An 18,933-nucleotide genomic window follows, 5' to 3' on the forward strand; every position below is an offset into this window, starting at 1 on the left:
TCATGTCTCATTCAAGACTGGCTAACAAAAGCATGTCTTTCACTTAACACCAATAAAACAGTGTGTATGATGTTCACAAAGTCACCAGTAGAGGTCACTCACTCTAATGTGTTTCTGGGAGAGGCGGAGCTGGACATTGTACATTAATTCAAGTATCTTGGGGTCACATTGGACTCTACATTGACCTTCAAAAAGTAATGTGAAGAAAGTGACAAACACAGTCAAGTTTAACATCGAAAACTTCAGGCAGATCAGGCCCTGCCTGCCAGTTAATGCTGCAAGGATGTTTCTGCATTCAATGATTTTATCACACATCGAGTACTGTTTTATCAACTGGTCTCTTTCATATGTCACTACTCTTACACCAATAGAATTACTCTACAAAAAAGCCATAAAAGTATTTGATAGGAAACCAATTTCATTTCATCACTGTAATGTTTTAGAAAAACATAACATGCTAAGTTTCGAGAATTTCCAAGTTTTCAAATATACTTGCTTCATGTACAAGGTTCTGCATGGACTTGCCCCTCCCCCATTGAATGAGTTCATCCAACAGAAAGGAGACACTGGCATTACCACCAGGGCCATCAGTAGAAGGGACTGTAAGGTGCCTTTTCGGTATACTACCATTGCAAAAACTGTGTTCTCTGTTAAAAGTGGTAACTACTGGAATAGCCTACCAGTTGTGATTAGAGAGTGCCCTACATACTCCATGTTCAAGACCCATCTTAAACTGCATCTTAAGGCAAACCAGAACTGTGATCATTTTTAATCTGATTTAGTTTATGCAACTTGTTTATTGTTTTATTGCCGGCCCACACACTGGCCCACACACCGGCCCACATAATGGCCCACACACCGGCCCACATACGGCCCACACACTGGCCCACACACTACACCGGCCCACACACTACACCGGCCCACACACTGGCCCACACACTGGCCCACACACCGGCCCACACACTGGCCCACACACCGGCCCACACACTGGCCCACACACCGGCTCACACACCGGCCCACATACTGGCCCACACACTGGCCCACACACCGGCACACACACTGGCCCACATTAGTGGCCCACACACCGACTCACACACCGGCCCACACACTGGCCCACAGACTGGCCCACATACTGGCCCACACACCGGCCCACATACTGGCCCACACACCGGCCCACAGACTGGCCCACATACTGGCCCACACACCGGCCCACATACTGGCCCACACACTGGCCCACATACTGGCCCACACACTGGCCCACATACTGGCCCACACACCGGCCCACATACTGGCCCACACACCGGCCCACCACTGGCCCACATAAAAGTTTTTTTTTTTTTTTTGGACCAGCCCACTTTGGTTCCGGCCCATCGGGATTCGTCCCGAACGTCCCGATGGCCAGTCCGCCACTGCACACATACATACACACACAAGCACACGCACCCCTCCCTTCTCTTCCTTTGTCCATGTGGGGTATAAATGTCAACGTGTGTCATCATTCTGTGAGAGGCTGAGCCCGTGGGCTCTTCTCTGCGTGTTCTTGTGTTCGACAATAAAGAAGTCTGAGAAATACAACTTTGTCGCTTGAATATCTGGTCAGCTGGTTCATACTAATATCAATCTAAAGGACTTGGGTGGATTGAATTCCCTTCAGTTCCAATACTATAATAGTCTAACAGGCTTTTCATCCTTGCCAGTGTATATACCCATGTCGCGCTAAAACATTAACTATTGTATGGCAGAGACAGAGTGCGTGTGTGTGTATGCGAGTTATGAACTACAGTATCAGCCACTGGCTGCTGTGTGACGAGTTTGGTGTTTTGGTCACCCGCACTGCTTTAGTTGACAACTTACGCATCGATGGCTTTGTGAAGGAAAGATGACGTTGCCTCTCTCTCTCTCTCTCTCTCTCTCTCTCTCTCTCTCTCTCTCTCTCTCTCTCTCTCTCTCTCTCTCTCTCTCTCTCTCTCTCTCTCTCGCTCTCTCTCAATTCAAATGGGCTTTATTGACATGGGAAACATGCGTTTACATGGCCAAAGCCAAACAAAACAAAACAATCAAACAGAGAAATCAAAAGAAATCAGTACATTACAGAAGGAATTTCTTGTACAGTCTTCTGTACGGCTTCTCAGTTACAGTGGGTGACAATATTGTCACAAGGAAAGATGAAATTACATACCTACAGTAGGTTCCATCCTAGAGGCAAATCTTTCCTGTGACAAAATGGCATCCAATGTAATAAAAAAAGTCAACCAACGAACTAGATTCTTGTACCGGATCTCCTCTCTGGTAAACAAGAATACCCTGAAGACTCTGGCAGGAGCACTCATTCAAGGGTACTACGACTATGCTTGCACCTCATGGTACCAAAGCACCTCAAAGGTGCTAAAAACAAAATTACAAACATCACAAAACAAACTGGTCAGACTACTGCTTGACCTTACTCCTAAAACCCACCTCACCCCTGTCCACTTTGACAACCTAGGATGGCTTAGAGTAGACGACAGAGTACAGCAACTTGCAATGGGCCTGGTCTACAAGATACACTACACGACTAAGGTACCCATGTACATGTCAAAATACTTCCCAAAGGTCAGTGAATACCACGATCACAACACCAGAGGGAGCTCCACAAATCATGTTAAACCCAGATTCGGCTCAAACAAGGGACTAAACACGTTTCGCAATTATGCCACATCAATGTGGAACGCCCTACCCAAAGCTGTAAAGGAATGTGAATCACTACCCACTTCCAAAACCACTCTCAAAGAACACCTACGGGAGACTACAATTCGAAACTGGCCCCTGTAAATGTCCGGCCAAATCCTCCACGACCTTTCCATCACAGTCGAGAATGCAGCTGTGACCGCGTCCCCGACCGCCAAGAACCTTGGTGTTGTCCTCAACGAACAGTTGAACTTCTCCGCTCACATCGCAGCGACAACCAGAACCTGCAGATTCCTCTTGAGCAACGTCAGAAGGATCCGCCCCTTCCTGACAAAAGAAGCCACCCAACTCCTCGTCCAATCAACAGTCATCTCCCGCCTCGACTACTGCAACGCACTGCTTGCCACCCCCCCCCCCCACCCACCCAATCCCACCCCACCTCCTCCAATGTACAGTTTCTACGTCAAATGTATATACTCGCTTTTCTGGACTCTTTTTGTATCACAAACGGTATTGTATTTGCAAATCTGGTATGTCATAAATGTATAGATGTAGCAGTACTATCTATCTGTATGTCATATATGTCCTGATGAATTGAAAATGGGGGACCCTGATGTAAACAAGACGAAAGTCTTCCTCTGGTCTGCATCCCCTTAACTCTTTCAGTGCCACTCACGAGATTTCTCTGGTTTTTTTATAGGTGGTTGCGTGCCACTCACGAGATTTCTCGGAATTATTATTATTATAATTTTTTTGTGATCTGAAAAATGATTGCGTCACCCGAGCCTACCCGAGTATAGCCGAGCTGCGCCGGTGATCACTGTGGAAAAAAGCGCCCCCTGTCGTCTCCCAGATGACATAAGTGATTTTGGAATGGACTCAATGAAAATGAATGGGGAAAAAAATCCGGTACTCCACATTTTCCAGTTCACTGATCCAGCCGGGGTTACCACAGTTCATTCTGGAGCCTCAGATCCCCGCGGATCATGGAGATCTACAGTGTCGCGTTGGATCCATACACGTATCGATTTTTTCGAATGGTGATCAGGAATTGGAATATACCAGTTGGATACCATCTGATGTCAGGTAAGGACTCTATGTTATCAGTGGTAGGATAATCGGAGTAAGTTTGATGAAGTTATAAGCTGTTTTGTGAAATGTGAGGAAATCAACGGAGCGATTATCAGTGCGCGGCCGTAATGTGCTTGCGTGCACGTATAATATTGATCATCTAGCGTTTATTTGAAAACGATTCATAAAAAGGCAGACGAATATCAACGTTGTGGAATATTCCACTAAAAGACGATTTTCATAGAATGCTCTAGAATGAGCTGTTTTTTATATCAAAACGGGGGCTTTTCTAACTGCTCTGAAAACGGAAACGACGCGATAAAAAAACAATCTGCCTTCACAGCACTGACTGGAAAATAGTCTTTGATAATGCGATGGGCAGATTAGACACATAGCCATAATTTAAAACATAGATTAGGCGAGGCGGTTAGGTGGCCGAGCGGAGATTGCGTTCGTCACCAGCCCCGGAGCTGAGCTGGATTTGCCTGTTCGAATCCAGCTCACAGCTCCGGGGTTGTCACCAGCTTGGCTGGCCGTCTGCACTGATACAATTGGCTGTATCAGAGGGTGGGAGAAGCTGGCGGGGTGGGTCCGGGTCGTTGTAAACAGCGACTCCTACAGTTCGGTCGGGGCGCCTGCTAAGCGCGGATTGGACGTGAGGGGGATAGTGTGGTCCTCCCACACGCTACGCCCTCTCAATGAGAATCCGCGCTGCCAGGTGAAAAGAAGCGGTGATTGGCTGGACGTGTGTCGGAGGAAGCACGTGGTAGCCTCCACTCTCCCAGATGATCTGACTGTGGGGGGTAAGTGCGCAGCGACCAGGAAGGGACTGGGAATTGGCATACGACTAACATTGGGATGGGAGAAAATCGGAGGAAAATGGAGGAAAAAAAAAAAAAAAAAAAAAAAAACATAGATTAGGCGATATTAACGTTAACATTGGCGCCGATGGTGGCATTCAAGCGGTAAAACGGAAAACCAGGCGTGGCACTGAAAGAGTTAACAATTGTGTGTATTGAGCTGTACTGTATTGTACCCATTCTGCAATCTGTTAATAACGTTTTCAATCAATCAATCAATACCCCCCCCCCATTTCCTCACTAATGGAACTGGTGTTGCAGAGTCACGTTAGTTAGTTAGATACTGTAGTTTAGCGTTAGCTGAACGGCTAACTGGCTAATGTTGGCCAGCGGCTACTAACGTTAGCCAGTTGATCAATTCATGTCTCCTCCTCGACTTCCACTGTTTGTTGATAACTGTGACGCGGCTCTCGCCTTCTGTAGTAGCGAAGCAAAGATAGTATCTGCTGTGTGCAGTGCACTGCTGACAGAAGTGGATGAGAGGAAATTATATGAATTAATCGGTTTTGACCGATGCAAAGACGCTAACAACAGATGCATCGCGAGTTCAACCTGAATTCTAGCCGATGCGCACTTATTCCACCGGTGCACTCGCATCGTGAAAGTTTATGCCGATGCACCGATGCGAATCGGTGAATCTTAACATCACTTGTGTGTGTGTGTGTGTGTGTGTGTGTGTGTGTGTCAAATGTCAGAGTCACACTTCAGTTCCTCAGGAAGGAGCTCTGACCAAATAAGGAAAAAGCAGCTGATATTAATGTATACTACATATATACATTCCTACATTTGTCTGCATGGATGAATGTCTGCTTGGATGAATGCGGGCGAATGTACTTATGCAAGTTCCACCAATTTGTTTTAGAGAGTGTGTGTTGATTGATTGATTGATTGATTGAAAATTTTATTAACATATTGCAGAATGGGTACTGTAACTGAGGGGTACAATTCCCTGACTGTATTACTAGATATGATACTTACTACCACTACCTTTGTACTTAATATTCGGCCACCCAGTACACGGCATAAATATATTATCATAAACACTCTCACGTAGATGAAACGGATCCAACACAAATGTACGAAGTCGAAGTATGCGTTTATTACTACACAGCAATGGTGTGTAGAGCAAGCACTTAATCACTTAATTACATTTATGAATTGAAATAGTATGCACTTTTATGGCAAAGAGTATTCGTCGGTATATCAATAGAGAATGTCCAATCTCTGAAGGCGCAGGTGGTAAATATACGACCTGGAATAGTTAAGGAATAACAGCAATGATACTTTAATGATTATAGGCTGGATACACTAAGGGGGGGTTAATCCGGTCGCTTGTAAGCCGACAGGAGTAGGAGGGGGGGGGGGTAGAATCCGGCTGCCTCGTCCGGCCAAGGGTATCCCAGGTGAACCCACTGTAGTGCCGTTCAATGCGCCGGCGATCCTTGGACCACAGATGAAAGCAGGTGGACTCTTTGTGGGCCGGCTCTCTCCGGTCCACGGGGGAGAGACGTGAAGCGACCTCGTCTTGCAGAGCGTCTCCTCACCTTGCGTCCTCTCCAGGGGGGGGGGTTCCAACACACGGCAGTGTCGGGGGTCTTTATCCATGGAATAATCAAAGTATACAAAGCATAATCCGTGCCTGGGAAGGCGGGCTGTCGTCGGTAGAATAATCCGGTATACAGGTCCACTCGCTCGTCGGCTCTGGGGCTCCTCGGGTGCAGCTTCACATGGGGTCAACCACCCTGGGTAAGCAGCCAGTTCTCTGCCCGAAACGATGGGGTACTGACTACGGTAGTATTCTCACCGCACGAAGCACTATATATTAACAGACTATTATTAGCTTAATAGACTACGTCCAACTCGACGATATAGTGCCAAATATGACTATTCAAATATTAATATACACGATGTCTCAATACCGATGGTAGGCGAACTTGGCCTTACTCCCACACGTGGCGTCGCGGGGAGGCTTTACGTCTGTGACTCTATTGGAGGGTAAGAAACTGGACTGAAAAAAAAGTCCTACTTTAGTAGCGCAGTATATATACGCACTATGAACAAATAGTCCCATTAGTGGTGCGGTAGCCAGATTCCTACGCGGAACTAGGACTTGTTCGTACATGTGGAGCGGTACGTTTGAACTGGGTCTGAGGGGTATGGCAGCCTGGCACCAAGGTCTCGACCAATAGTAGAATGGAGACTATTATGGGATGTTCAGTAGGCTAGAATGGATATTCAATGCATATTGTACAAGGAATATACAAGGGATATCAGGGAATATTAGAGAATATACAAATACAATTAAATATATATATATAAATAAATATATATATTCGGTTTAATCTGGCCCTTCACAACAGGTACAATACAGTACAGCTCAATACACACAATTGTTAAGGGGATGCAGACCAGAGAAAGACTTTCGTCTTGTTTACATCAGGGTCCCCCAATTTCAATTCATATCATAACATATGACATACATGACATACAGATTGTCACAATCTGCCTCAGGGACTCATGAACTCTCTGAACGGTGCTCTGCTGCCCCCTGGCGTAAATAATGGGGTTAATGACTTTGCTGGCTCCGGTCATGCATTTATATCTGGTATGGGTTGCTATCACTAATATACTGTCTATGTTCATGTTGACTGTAATTTCTAATGTACTCCCTGTGTGTTTGCTATCGGTCCTGTGTGCTCCCCAGTATGTCCATATGTCCTAGTCTAGCCCTGTGTTCCCTGTGTATATTCATATGTTCGTCTAGTCCTGTATTCCCAGTGTTGTAGGATTATTCATGTGTCCTAGCCTGTCAGCCCCCAGCTGTTTCTTGTCAATAATTAGTGTCTGTATATCTACGTGCCGCCCCCCTGTTACCAGTGTTGCGCCATTGTTCTGTTTCACCCCTGTTATCCTGTCGTGCTTCTCTGTTCATCATTCGTGAAGGCTCTTTATCCCTTGTTTCCCCATCAGTCTGTTCCTACTTGCCTAGCCACATTTTCCAGCACAGCTGAGGTTTGATTTCCGTGTTTTGCAGTTCGCTTTTGTTTGTACCGTTCTAACGTGTATCTCTGTTTGCTACTGCTCAGTAAAGCCTGTTGGAACGTCAACTTGTGCCTCGTCTCTCTCACCCTTCTCTGTCCTGCAATTGAATCCTACATACTCTCAGCCAACACCCCCCATTATAACAGAATGGCGCAACCACCCCAGGATTCAGCGGTCAAAGGGAGAGAGCAAGCGAGTGACACACTGCTCGCTATGGAGAGATTCTTCTAGGGGGATTTTCTCTCCTCATCCTCGATGGAGAGGATGCAACTGCACGCGCTGCTCACCTGCGCAAGTGAGACGTGCAGCGCGGAGCAGGCGCCACTGCTGGCGGAACATGCCCGACAGCTGGGAGTGATAATTCGGACACTCTGGTCCCCTGCCCCCAGCGAAGCCACGGCTACCAGCACGCCCTTCCCCGCAAGTAAGGCCTCTACTGCCACTGCAGCCGTTGCTAGTTTAGCCCCTGCTGTTAGCATAGGCCCTGCAGCCTTCACTGCCCAGGCAGCGTGAATATTTTAGGCAACCAACTTATGTTCAGCGTTTCTCTGATTGGCCACTACGCCCATGTGAGCGCGAGAGAGCGGCAGTGCGGAAATAGGCTGCATTCTATTGCCATTCTCTGCGACAAACTCTAACCTTAACCAACTCCGAAACAGCGCCTAAACTTAACCCTTCTAACCTTAACCAACTCTGAAACAATGCCTAACCTTAACCCTAACCTTAACCAACTCCGAAACAATGCCTAAACTTAACCATAACCTTAACCAACTCCGAAATAATATTGCCATGCTCTAAGACGAACTCTAACCTTAACCAACTCCGAAACAGCGCCTAAACTTAACCAACTCCGAAACAATGCCTAACCTTAACCCTAACCTTAACCAACTCCGAAACAATGCCTAAACTTAACCAGCGAAAGAATGCATGTATAAAAAAAAAAATAAAAAAAAATGGCGCGTCGCCGCAGCTCTCCCTACTAGCTCAGCCCCTACCGCTAGCTTAGCCCCTGCTGTTAGCATAGGCCTGCAGCCTTCACAGCCCAGGCTACTAGCTCAACCCCTACCGCTAGCTTAGCCCCGGTAGCTAGCGCAGCTAGCAGAACCTCTACAGTTAGCATGTCCCCTGCTGCTAGTTTAGCCCCCACTGCTAGCACCATAGCCCTCTCTGCTAGTATAGCGTCCCCTACTGGTCCCATAGCCCCCCTCGGGGACAGGTTTGATGAGGCACATTCCCTTTTGCAAAAATTCATGGGCAATTATTCTCCGGCCTGCAGTCTGGAGGAGCGAAAGAGCGCTTATCGCCTGGTGTTCTCCATGATGAAGTGGAGTCCTGGAAGAGCATGCGAACTCCAGTTACTGGCCGGGAACATGTTTAGGGTGCTCTTCCAGGACCCCAACTCCCCAGCCGACTGCCAAGCTGCTAACCCTGTCAGGCCCTTTGCAGATAGCAAGGCCTCTACTACTAGCTTAGCCCTCGCCGCTAGTGTAGCCTTGGTAGCTACCGCCTCAGTCCGGTCCACTAGAGCATCAACATCAACGTACAGCTAACTTAGCCTCTGCGGCTAACCAGGACTCAACTGCTAGCTTAGCGTCTACTGCTAGCATAGCCCCTACTAGAGCTGGTTCAGCCCCTGTAGCTTCTGCGGCTTCCCCCCTGACTTCACCTACTAGTGTAGCCCGTACTGCTAGCACGCCCCCCTCGGGTGTTAGCATGGCCCCTGCAGCTATCAAGTCCCGAAAGGCTAGCGAGACTCGGAGGGCTAGCAAGGCCCTTACTGCTAGCAAAGGTTCCGTAGCTAGCAGAACCGTTACTGCTAGCGTAGCTTCTTCGGTAGCTACCTACCTAGCTTCCCTTGCTAGCACAGGTTCTACAGCTAACAGGGCCCTGTGGTTAGCTCAGCCCAGACAGTTAGCGCAGCCCCTGCTGCTAGCTTGGCCCCTGCTGCTAATGTAGCCTCAGTAGCTACGCCCGGTCCGGTCTCCACGTCCAGCCCAGCCTCTACGCCTGGTCCGGCTGCAACGCCGGGCCCCGGCTCCTCGTCTGGCCCCACCTCCACGCCCAGCCCAGCCTCTACGCCTGGTCCGGCTGCAGCGCCCGGCCCCGGCTCTTCGTCTGGCCCCACCTCAACATTGACATATGTACATTGAATTATCGACGAAAACGTACTTGGTCCCAAGAAGAGGGTCTCGTGTATTATTGGGTTAGGACATTTACTGTACATTGGAGGGGGTTGGGTTAGGACATTTACAGGGGCCAGTTTCGAGTTGCAGTCTCCCGTAGGTGCTCTTTGAGAGTGGTTTTGAAAGTGGGTAGTGATTCACATTCCTTTACAGCTGTGGGTAGGGCGTTCCACATAATTGCGGCATAATTGCGAAACGTGTTTTGTCCCTTGTTTGAGCCGAATCTGGGTTTCACATGATTTGTGGAGCTCCCTCTGGTGTTGTGGTATTCACTGACCTTTGGGAAGTAATTTGACATGTACATGGGTACCTTAGTCGTGTAGTGTATCTTGTAGACCAGGCCCATTGCAAGTTGCTGTACTCTGTCCTCTACTCTAAGCCATCCTAGGTTGTCAAAGTGGGCAGGGGTGAGGTGGGTTCTAGGAGTAAGGTCAAGCAGTAGTCTGACCAGTTTGTTTTGTGATGTTTGTAATTTAGTTTTTAGCGCCTTTGAGGTGCTTTGGTACCATGAGGTGCAAGCATAGTCGTAGTACCCTTGAATGAGTGCTCCTGCCAGAGTCTTCAGGGTATTCTTGTTTACCAGAGAGGAGATCCGGTACAAGAATCTAGTTCGTTGGTTGACTTTTTTTATTACATTGGATGCCATTTTGTCACAGGAAAGATTTGCCTCTAGGATGGAACCTAGGTATGTAATTTCATCTTTCCTTGTGACAATATTGTCACCCACTGTGTGTGTGTGTGTGTGTGTGTGTGTGTGTGTGTGTGTGTGTGTGTGTGTGTGTGTGTGTGTGTGTGTGTGTGTGTGTGTGTGTGTGTGTGTGTGTGTGTGTGTGTGTGTGTGTGTGTGTGTGTGTGTGTGCGCGTGCGTGCGTGCGTGCGTGCGTGCGTGCGTTGCAGAGCACGAGAAGGGCAGGCAGCGGCAGGCCATCCTCGGAGAACATCCATCTTCCTCCAGCTACGGTCAGTGCACCAGAGACCTCAGGTGTCCCACGTCAAACATGTTGATCCTTTTCCATACTCAAAGTACTGTCTATTGTTAGTATATCAATTGTGTTTTAAGTGTATTCCTTTCCTACCCACATGTACCTTTCTAAGAGTATAGTATACTTGCAAAGTATTTTTACTCTTTACAAGAAAAAGATGAAAATGTTCAGCCTATTGTAATGACCCTGGCCTGCTGTGTTACAAACGTATCATTAATCAACATCCTTCTACCTCTGTACGTGTCCAGGACCACACTGCCCCCTGCTGCCCCTGCCCAGTAACAGCAGGTACAAGCGGACCAGCCTGGAGGTGCCCGAGGTGGTGTCCTACCCGCTGCCCCAGACCTCCTGCTACCTTGGCCCCGCCTCCAGCTCCGTCGCCATGGTGACCGGCCTGCACCCCGCCAAGATGAACTGCATGCGTATCTTCAACCTCTTCTGCCTGTACGGGAACATCGAGAAGGTCAGTTGCCTGTTCCTCGCAGGGCTTTTAGATCTCTGGGGTCCTGGGAGTAGTTACTCTATAGAACTGTGATTCTCAACCTTTTTTCGTTCAACACCCCCCTGTCTGACGTCCATGTTCCATAACTGCCCCCTCAACCACCCAATGGGAATTACATTTCCGGCTCTCAATGTTATGATTTTCTGTTTATCCTGGGTATGACATTCTCAGCCATTGATGTTTGTTGGGTCAAGGAAGTCTGTCAGTGTTGTGTGTCAAGTGAAGTCTTCTAAAAATGGGACCCAATAAAATCTTAATTTATAATTGTTTTTCCTGGATTCCGATTTTTACTCATTTTACGTTTTACTACCAAGTGTGTAGATCACAGTGGAACCTCACTCCCCAGGTCGATAGATCACAGTGGAACCTCACTCCCCAGGTCTATAGATCACAGTGGAACCTCACTCCCCAGGTCTATAGATCACAGTGGAACCTCACTCCCCAGGTCTATAGATCACAGTGGAACCTCACTCCCCAGTCTATAGATAGAATAGAATAGAATAGAATAGAAATTATTTTATTATCCTGAGGGAAATTTGAAACTACAAATCGCTCACATTAAACATTTAGACAGAACAAGTCACAAATAAGAATAACAAAACAAATTGCCTAAGAATAAGAATAGAATAAAATGTACAGATAAAATATACATAAGTCTACAGTAAGTGTAATATTGCACAGTGTTGTTTCAAAAGTAAAAGTCCAGGGCCCTCATTTATCAACAATGCTTAGAAAGTGTTCTATTTTTGGTCTTAAGCACAGAATTTAGAATGTCTCTACGCACAGAAAAATTGGAATTTATCAACCGTGCGTGCACAGGTCCTGCGCACACTCCGTGTTGATAAATACCATTTGTTCTTACCGTCTATGCTTGTGCACGATTATCCATATATGGTCATGAAACACCCCCATGGGATGTGAAATAATGGTCTTACCCGAGCGAACTCTGAGAAACTTCACTGAGAGCGAGATTGATCACAGAGGTCTAACCAACTAATTCAACGTATACAGCATTTCCCGTTGTGAACAATCTTATTTGGAAACATGACACACAGAATAATAGTATTTAGCGTTTTATTTTAAACAATATTTAATCGTATGATTATAGATATTTCTTGAGAATAAATAAATCCAATGAAGTTGTCAAGTTCACAGACAAGACAACTCCGCTGAGGAGGAGGGAGCATGCAGACTATCTTCGGTGCACCGGGAGCCAAGGATGTTGACCAGTCCTGCTACAGAACCAGCACATTGACAAAAAATAAATGAGAAGCTGACCTGACATTAAGCACTGTAATGACTGAAATGAAATCAATTTCAGCAGGCCAACTCTGCGCTTTACAATGCCTATTGTGCGCTTGTGAGCCCGTGGTTTTGGTCAGAGTCATTATGGCTTCAGTGGATAACCCTGATCTGCATTTAAGTGATTGATTGATTGAAAACTTTATTAACAGATTGCAGAATGGGTACAGTACAGTACAGCTCAATACATACAATTGTTAAGGGGATGCAGACCAGAGAAAGACTTTCGTCTTGTTTACATCAGGGTCCCCCATTTTCAATTCATCATAACATATGACATACATGACATACAGATAGACAGTACTGCTACATCTATACATTTATGACATACCAGATTTGCAAATACAGTACTGTTTGTGATACGAAAAGAGTCCAGAAAAGAGAGTATATACATTTGACGTAGAAACTGTACATTGGAGGAGGTTGGGTAGGTGGGGGGGGGGGGGGGGGGGGGGGGGGGGGGGACTGTACATTGGAGGTGGTTGGGGGGGGGGGGGGGGGGGGGAGGGTGGGTGGGTGGGGGACACTGTACAACTGAACAAGCAAAACTGTACATTGGAATATTGACAAGACCATACTTGGTCATTTACTGTACATTGGGGGGGGTTGTGTTAGGACATTTACAGGGGCCAGTTTCTAATTGCAGTCTCCCGTAGGTGTTTTTTGAGAGTGTTTTTGAAAGTGGGTAGTGATTCACATTCCTTTACAGCTTTGGGTAGGGCGTTCCACATTGATGTGGCATAATTGCGAAACGTGTTTAGTCCCTTGTTTGAGCCGAATCTGGGTTTAACATGATTTGTGGAGCTCCCTCTGGTGTTGTGATCGTGGTATTCACTGACCTTTGGGAAGTATTTTGACATGTATGGGTACCTTGGTCGTGTAGTGTATCTTGTAGACCAGGCCCATTGCAAGTTGCTGTACTCTGTCTACTCTAAGCCATCCTAGGTTGTCAAAGTGGGCAGGGGTGAGGTGGGTTCTAGGAGTAAGTAGTCTAGCAGTAGTCTGACCAGTTTGTTTTGAGATGTTTGTAATTTAGTTTTTAGCGCCTTTGAGGTGCTTTGGTACCATGGATGGAACCCAGGTAGGTAATATCTTCTTTCCTTGTGACAATATTGTCACCCACTGTAACTGAGAAGCCGTCGGTCTTGCTGAGTTTGTTATTTGAACCGAAGAGAATGGACTCTGTTTTGCCCATGTGTAATGATAGTTTGTTATCAGCGAGCCATATGCAGATTTTGCCTAGTTCTGAGTTGAGGGTTTTTTCAACCTGTAACTTGTTCTTGTCAGAGACCAGCAGGGCTGAGTCGTCCGCAAACAGGAACAAGTTGCAGTCACAAGCTGACGACATGTCATTTGCATAAATTAGGAACAGTAGCGGACCTAGTATGCTTCCTTGTGGAACACCACAGCTCACTGTGAGGGGGGGGATAGGGTACCGTTTACCTCCACCATCTGCTCTCTCCCCTCCAGGTAGGATTGCATCCAGCTCACTGATAGACTATCAAAACCAATTGCTTTTAGCTTGTCACTCAGAATGGTGTGATTGACAGTGTCGAAGGCCTTTTGTAGGTCCAGCATGACCATGCCGCAGTAATTTTGCCCGCGTCCACCTCTTGTTTGATGTGGTCGTTTAAATAGAGAAGGCATGTGTCAGTGGAGTGGGATGTTCTGAAGCCAGATTGGAATTCGTAGATTCGATTTTTTTCCACTAGGTATTTTTCGACCTGTTCGTATAATTCTTTTTCCATGACTTTCGAGATGGAAGTAAGGATAGAAACAGGGCGGTAGTTGCCAGGGTCTAATTTACTGCCTTTTTTGTGCAGGGGTGTTACTCTCACAATTTTGAAGTCCTTGGGGACGTGTCCCTGTTTTATGGAGAGGTTTATTATGTGTGTGATGACTGGGGTGATGGCGGCTGCTGAGTCTCTGAGGAATTTGGAGGGGATGTTGTCATGGCCAGTGGCCTTGTTAGGTTGGAGGGCACTCAGTTTTTTGAGTACCTTATCTGTTGTTACCATTTCCAGTTTGAAGTCGTCTTTGTGGACCCCTAGGTTCTTGTAGTATGCTACTATGTGTTCTACCCCATACTGCCCTGAGTGGGAGGGTAGTTTGTTTACCAGTGTTGTGGCTATGTTTGTAAAGAAACTGTTTAAGTAATTGGCTACATCCAGCTTGTCTGTGATGAACGTGTTGTCCGTCTTTATGTTTATGTTTGAGAATCTGGTTTTAAGTTTTTTACTGCAGCCTAGTTGGTTATTGAGTCATTTCCAAAGTTCACATGGTTTGTTTTTGTTTTCCTCGGTTTTGTCATTGATGAAATTTGTTTTGATCATGGAGTTTACGTCATTTCTTAAGTCTGTTTCTTTCCAGTTTGAGTTCAGTCACGTGGGCTTGGAGTTCACTGCTCGTGCTTTTGGTAAGCTTTGACTGACTTTTACGAAACTCAGAGCATTTTTTGTCTCTGGTTTTCATAGTGGTCAGTATTTCAGTGTGCATCCACAGCTCAGCGCGATTTTTTACCCTGGTGGTTCTTAGGGGGGCCATGTTGTTTAGTATTGTTGAAAATTTGGTTTTGAAACCAAGCCATGTTTCTTCAACCAGTGTACCATTGAGCTCATCTGACCAGTCCAGACTCTCCAGTTCAAGGTTAAAGGCCTCGCTAGAGTAGGTTTTGAGGTCACTAGATGTGACTGTTTTGTGACAGCCAGCCTTTTGTTTTAGCTTTTTGCGGGTACAGAATATCATATAATGATCACTTAACCCGCATGCTATAACCCCTTTATTGGAGATCTTGGACTTGTCAGAGGTCAGGATGAGGTCAATGGTAGTCTGAGTTGACTCACATACACGTGTGGGTTGGGTGATTAGCTGGCTGAGGCCGTGCAGATCACAAAACCTATTGAAGGATTTGAAGACGGGTGCATTTTTGTTACATATCCGTGTTCCAATCCCCAATAAGAATCTTTTCTGCATCCTCAGCTCCAGCTAAGGACGCATCCAACACATCATAAAAGCCATTTTGGTCTGGCGGTCTGTAAATTGTGCCGACTAGAACAGATTTAGCCCTTTCAAATAGAATTTCTACAAAACAGTTTCAATAGCCTCATGATCTATGTTGTGAAGGATCAGATTAAACCGAATATATATATTTATTTATGGATATATATTTAATAGTATTTGTATATCGTTTGATATCCCCTGTATATTCCTTGTACAATATACACTGAATATCCCTTTAGTCTACTAACAGCCCATAATAGTTTCATTCTACCATTGGACGAGAACCTGGCGCCAGCAGCCAAGCCCCTTGGTTCAAGTTCAATCGTGCCGACGAACATGTCGTTACAAGCCCGGTTCCGCGTAGGAATACGTCTGGCGAAATACGAATGGTACTATTTGTTCACAGCGCATATATATATGGCGCAAGTAAAGTAGAACTTTCTTTTTAGTCCATTAGTCCTTTACCCTCCAACCTAGTAACAGACGTGAAGCCTCACCCACGACGCACGTGTGGTGCAGTAAGGCCTACTTGGCCTCAGAATAGGCATTGAGACATCGTGTGGATTAATAGTTGAATTGTCATAGTTTGGCACTATACCGTCGAGTGGGACGTATTTCTATTAAGTTAATAATAGTCTATTATGTATGGTGCATCGTTCGGTTAGAGTTATAAAGTGAGCAGTACCCCCATCGTTCCTGACGTTATCTGGAGTCTTAACCAGGCTGGGCAGACCACGTGTGGTGCTTGCATCCGAGGAGCTCCGGGCCAGGACGAGTGGACCTGTACATTGGATTACTTCACCCGAACGACGTCGAGCCCTACACGGCTTGGATTATCTACGTGCTTTGGGTGCTTTGATTATTCCATGGATAACGGCCAACACTGCTGAGTGTTGGAACTACCCCCCGAGAGGAGTCCAGGTGAGACGGCGCTCTACCCCGAGTGAGGTCGCCTCACGTCTCTTCGTTGTGGACCGGCAGCTACCGTCCACCAGAGGGCCCAGCTGTATTCATCTGCGGACCGAGGTTCTGTGGGCACCGTGTTCAGCACTCTGAATTCTCCCAAGAAATCGTCGGCCAGATGGGATACCGCCAGCGGCTCTCCTAACCCCCCCCTACTGACTTACAACCAGCGGGACCCCCCTTTAGTGTATCCAGCTATAATCATTTAAGTACCATCGCTATAGTTCCCTAAAGAACCAGGTTGTATACTTGCTCCCTGCGTAACCAGAGATTGGACATTCAATGTTGATTTACCTACGAATACTCATTTGCCTTACAAGTGCATTTCAAATCATAAATGTCATTAAGTGAACGTTGTATATACCCTTTGCTATATAAAATATTCGATTTATACATTTGTGTGGACTTCGTTTCATCAGGTGGGAAAGTGTTCATCATATCTATATCATGTACTGGATGGCCAGAAGTTAAAGTACAAGCGGTAGTGGTTTAATGATACCATACTTATCAATACAGTCAGGGAATTGTACCCCTCAGTTACAATTGGTCCTTCGAGCCGGAGGGTAACTAGTGTAATATTAATATAGTGTTATTAATATTGAAATGGCCTATGATGAACACTCCACGAAACGGTCCTCCTAACGTAGAACGCCCGCAGCGCAGACGACAGCCACCTCAGTACTTAGAGGATTACGCTGTCAGTCAACTACCTAGCCTTCGACAAACGGTAAACGCGGTAAAAGTAGAAAGTAAAATTATGTCTGACCTTAACGACCAGGTTTCCCCGACCACAGAGGCCCTAGTGGGTTCTAATGTAACTGACCAAGCTCACGTGGGGACCAGGAGGGAGCTGACATGCCTTTACCCCCCGCCAATACCGAAGAAGTAGTCCCCGACCAGCCCCGGGAGGAAGACAACCCTACAGAGAGAGAACTCTGCACGGAAGAAGAGGAGGAGAGCGCCGAGGAAATAGAGCTCCAGGACTCCCCAACGAGTACAGCCAGGAGCGGCTCACCCAGGAGCGGCTCACCTCTACAACCGTCTTCCCCCAGCGAAGCGGAGAGGATGCTATCACAGGCGTTCCTCGTCAGCCTGACAGCCTCTACCGAACGCGATCGACTTCAGGGTGAACGCGATCGACTCCAAGCACAGACGCTTAGCGAGCGCGAACAACTCCAAGCGCAGCAACGGAGCGAAGACGAGCGCATACGCCTGGAGATGAGACGCCTCCAGACGGAAGAGAATATGGCAAGAGACCGGGCCGATGCCCAGCGCGCCGCTGCCGGTGCCCAAAGAGAAGCAGAGCGCGACCTCGCTCTCATCCAGCGCGAAACCGAGCGCGACAGATTACAAGCCGAGCGCGACAAGCTACAAGCGCAACTAATGGAGCAGCTGATCCTCAAGGCAACACCCTCTCCCTCCGCCAGGGGTTCAAGGAACTCGTCGAGACAACAGTCAAGGGCAGCGTCTCCTAACCGAGCAAGCGACCCTGAACTTGACCAACAGACCAAGCCTATACCCCCCGCAGACCCCCTTACCAGACCGGTCCAAGCGAGACCCAGCTACAAGGAAGGAGCGGCATACACTGCGGAGAAGCTAAATAAACGACTACAGGATCTAGAGGACCTGATAGAAGAAGAAGAGGGAGAGGAGGAGAACCAAGCCCGACGACAGCACAGTACTCCACCGGACCAGGAGGTCCAGTACAGCCCAGGCTATACCCCCGCGGCGCTGCGCTACAGACCCCCGACTCTATTCACGGGTGAGCATGACGCACGACCAGCCCCGAGGAATAGCACCTGGACCAGCGGGCCATGGTACCCTGCCGGTACCAGCCCACAGAGAGGCGCAAGAGGAGACTCGCCTAGGAGGTCTCTCCCCCAACGCTCGCCGATGTATCAGCCACCCACGGCGTCATACATTGCCACGCCGACGTTTCCAGACTTCACCTATGAGAATCGAGCACAGTACACGGAGCTCCGGATGTGCTTAGAGACAATGATGGTGGACGTCGTTGATGAACGTCACAAGTATGCAATATTACTGAAGCACCTGAAAGTACCGCGAGCGCACAATATAGCGCTAGCCTATGCCACCTCTACGACCCCATACACCGCGGCTCTAGCAGCGCTGGACCAGAGATATGGACGTATATGGGATTACGTAATCCAAGAAATAAGGCATATTGATCGCCTACCCCCAGCAACAGACAATCGCTCATTAGACGACCTGTCGATAAAAGTGCAGTCCCTGGTAGGGATGCTGGGAGCGCAACGGGAAAAGGGCATGCACGAGCTATACGCCAACTCTAACGTCGAGAGGATTTTAGAGAAGCTGCCACCCGCAAGACAAGAGCGTTT

The 18,933-nt window shown here is 47.4% G+C and overlaps 1 protein-coding gene across 1 annotated transcript in view; it reads left to right on the forward strand.

The window, feature by feature from the left end:
* Positions 1-18,933, forward strand: part of hnrnpll (heterogeneous nuclear ribonucleoprotein L like) — a 325,690-nt gene that overhangs the window by 222,224 nt on the left and 84,533 nt on the right. The window contains exons 7-8 of the mRNA XM_084317964.1: positions 10,721-10,783; positions 11,055-11,269. Of these exons, the coding sequence (XP_084174090.1) occupies positions 10,721-10,783; positions 11,055-11,269 (278 nt within the window). The remainder of the gene's footprint in view (positions 1-10,720; positions 10,784-11,054; positions 11,270-18,933) is intronic.

This window comes from Notolepis coatsorum, assembly GCF_963971535.1.
Source record: "Notolepis coatsorum genome assembly, chromosome: 7".
In the NCBI taxonomy this organism is placed as follows: Eukaryota; Metazoa; Chordata; class Actinopteri; order Aulopiformes; family Paralepididae; genus Notolepis; species Notolepis coatsorum.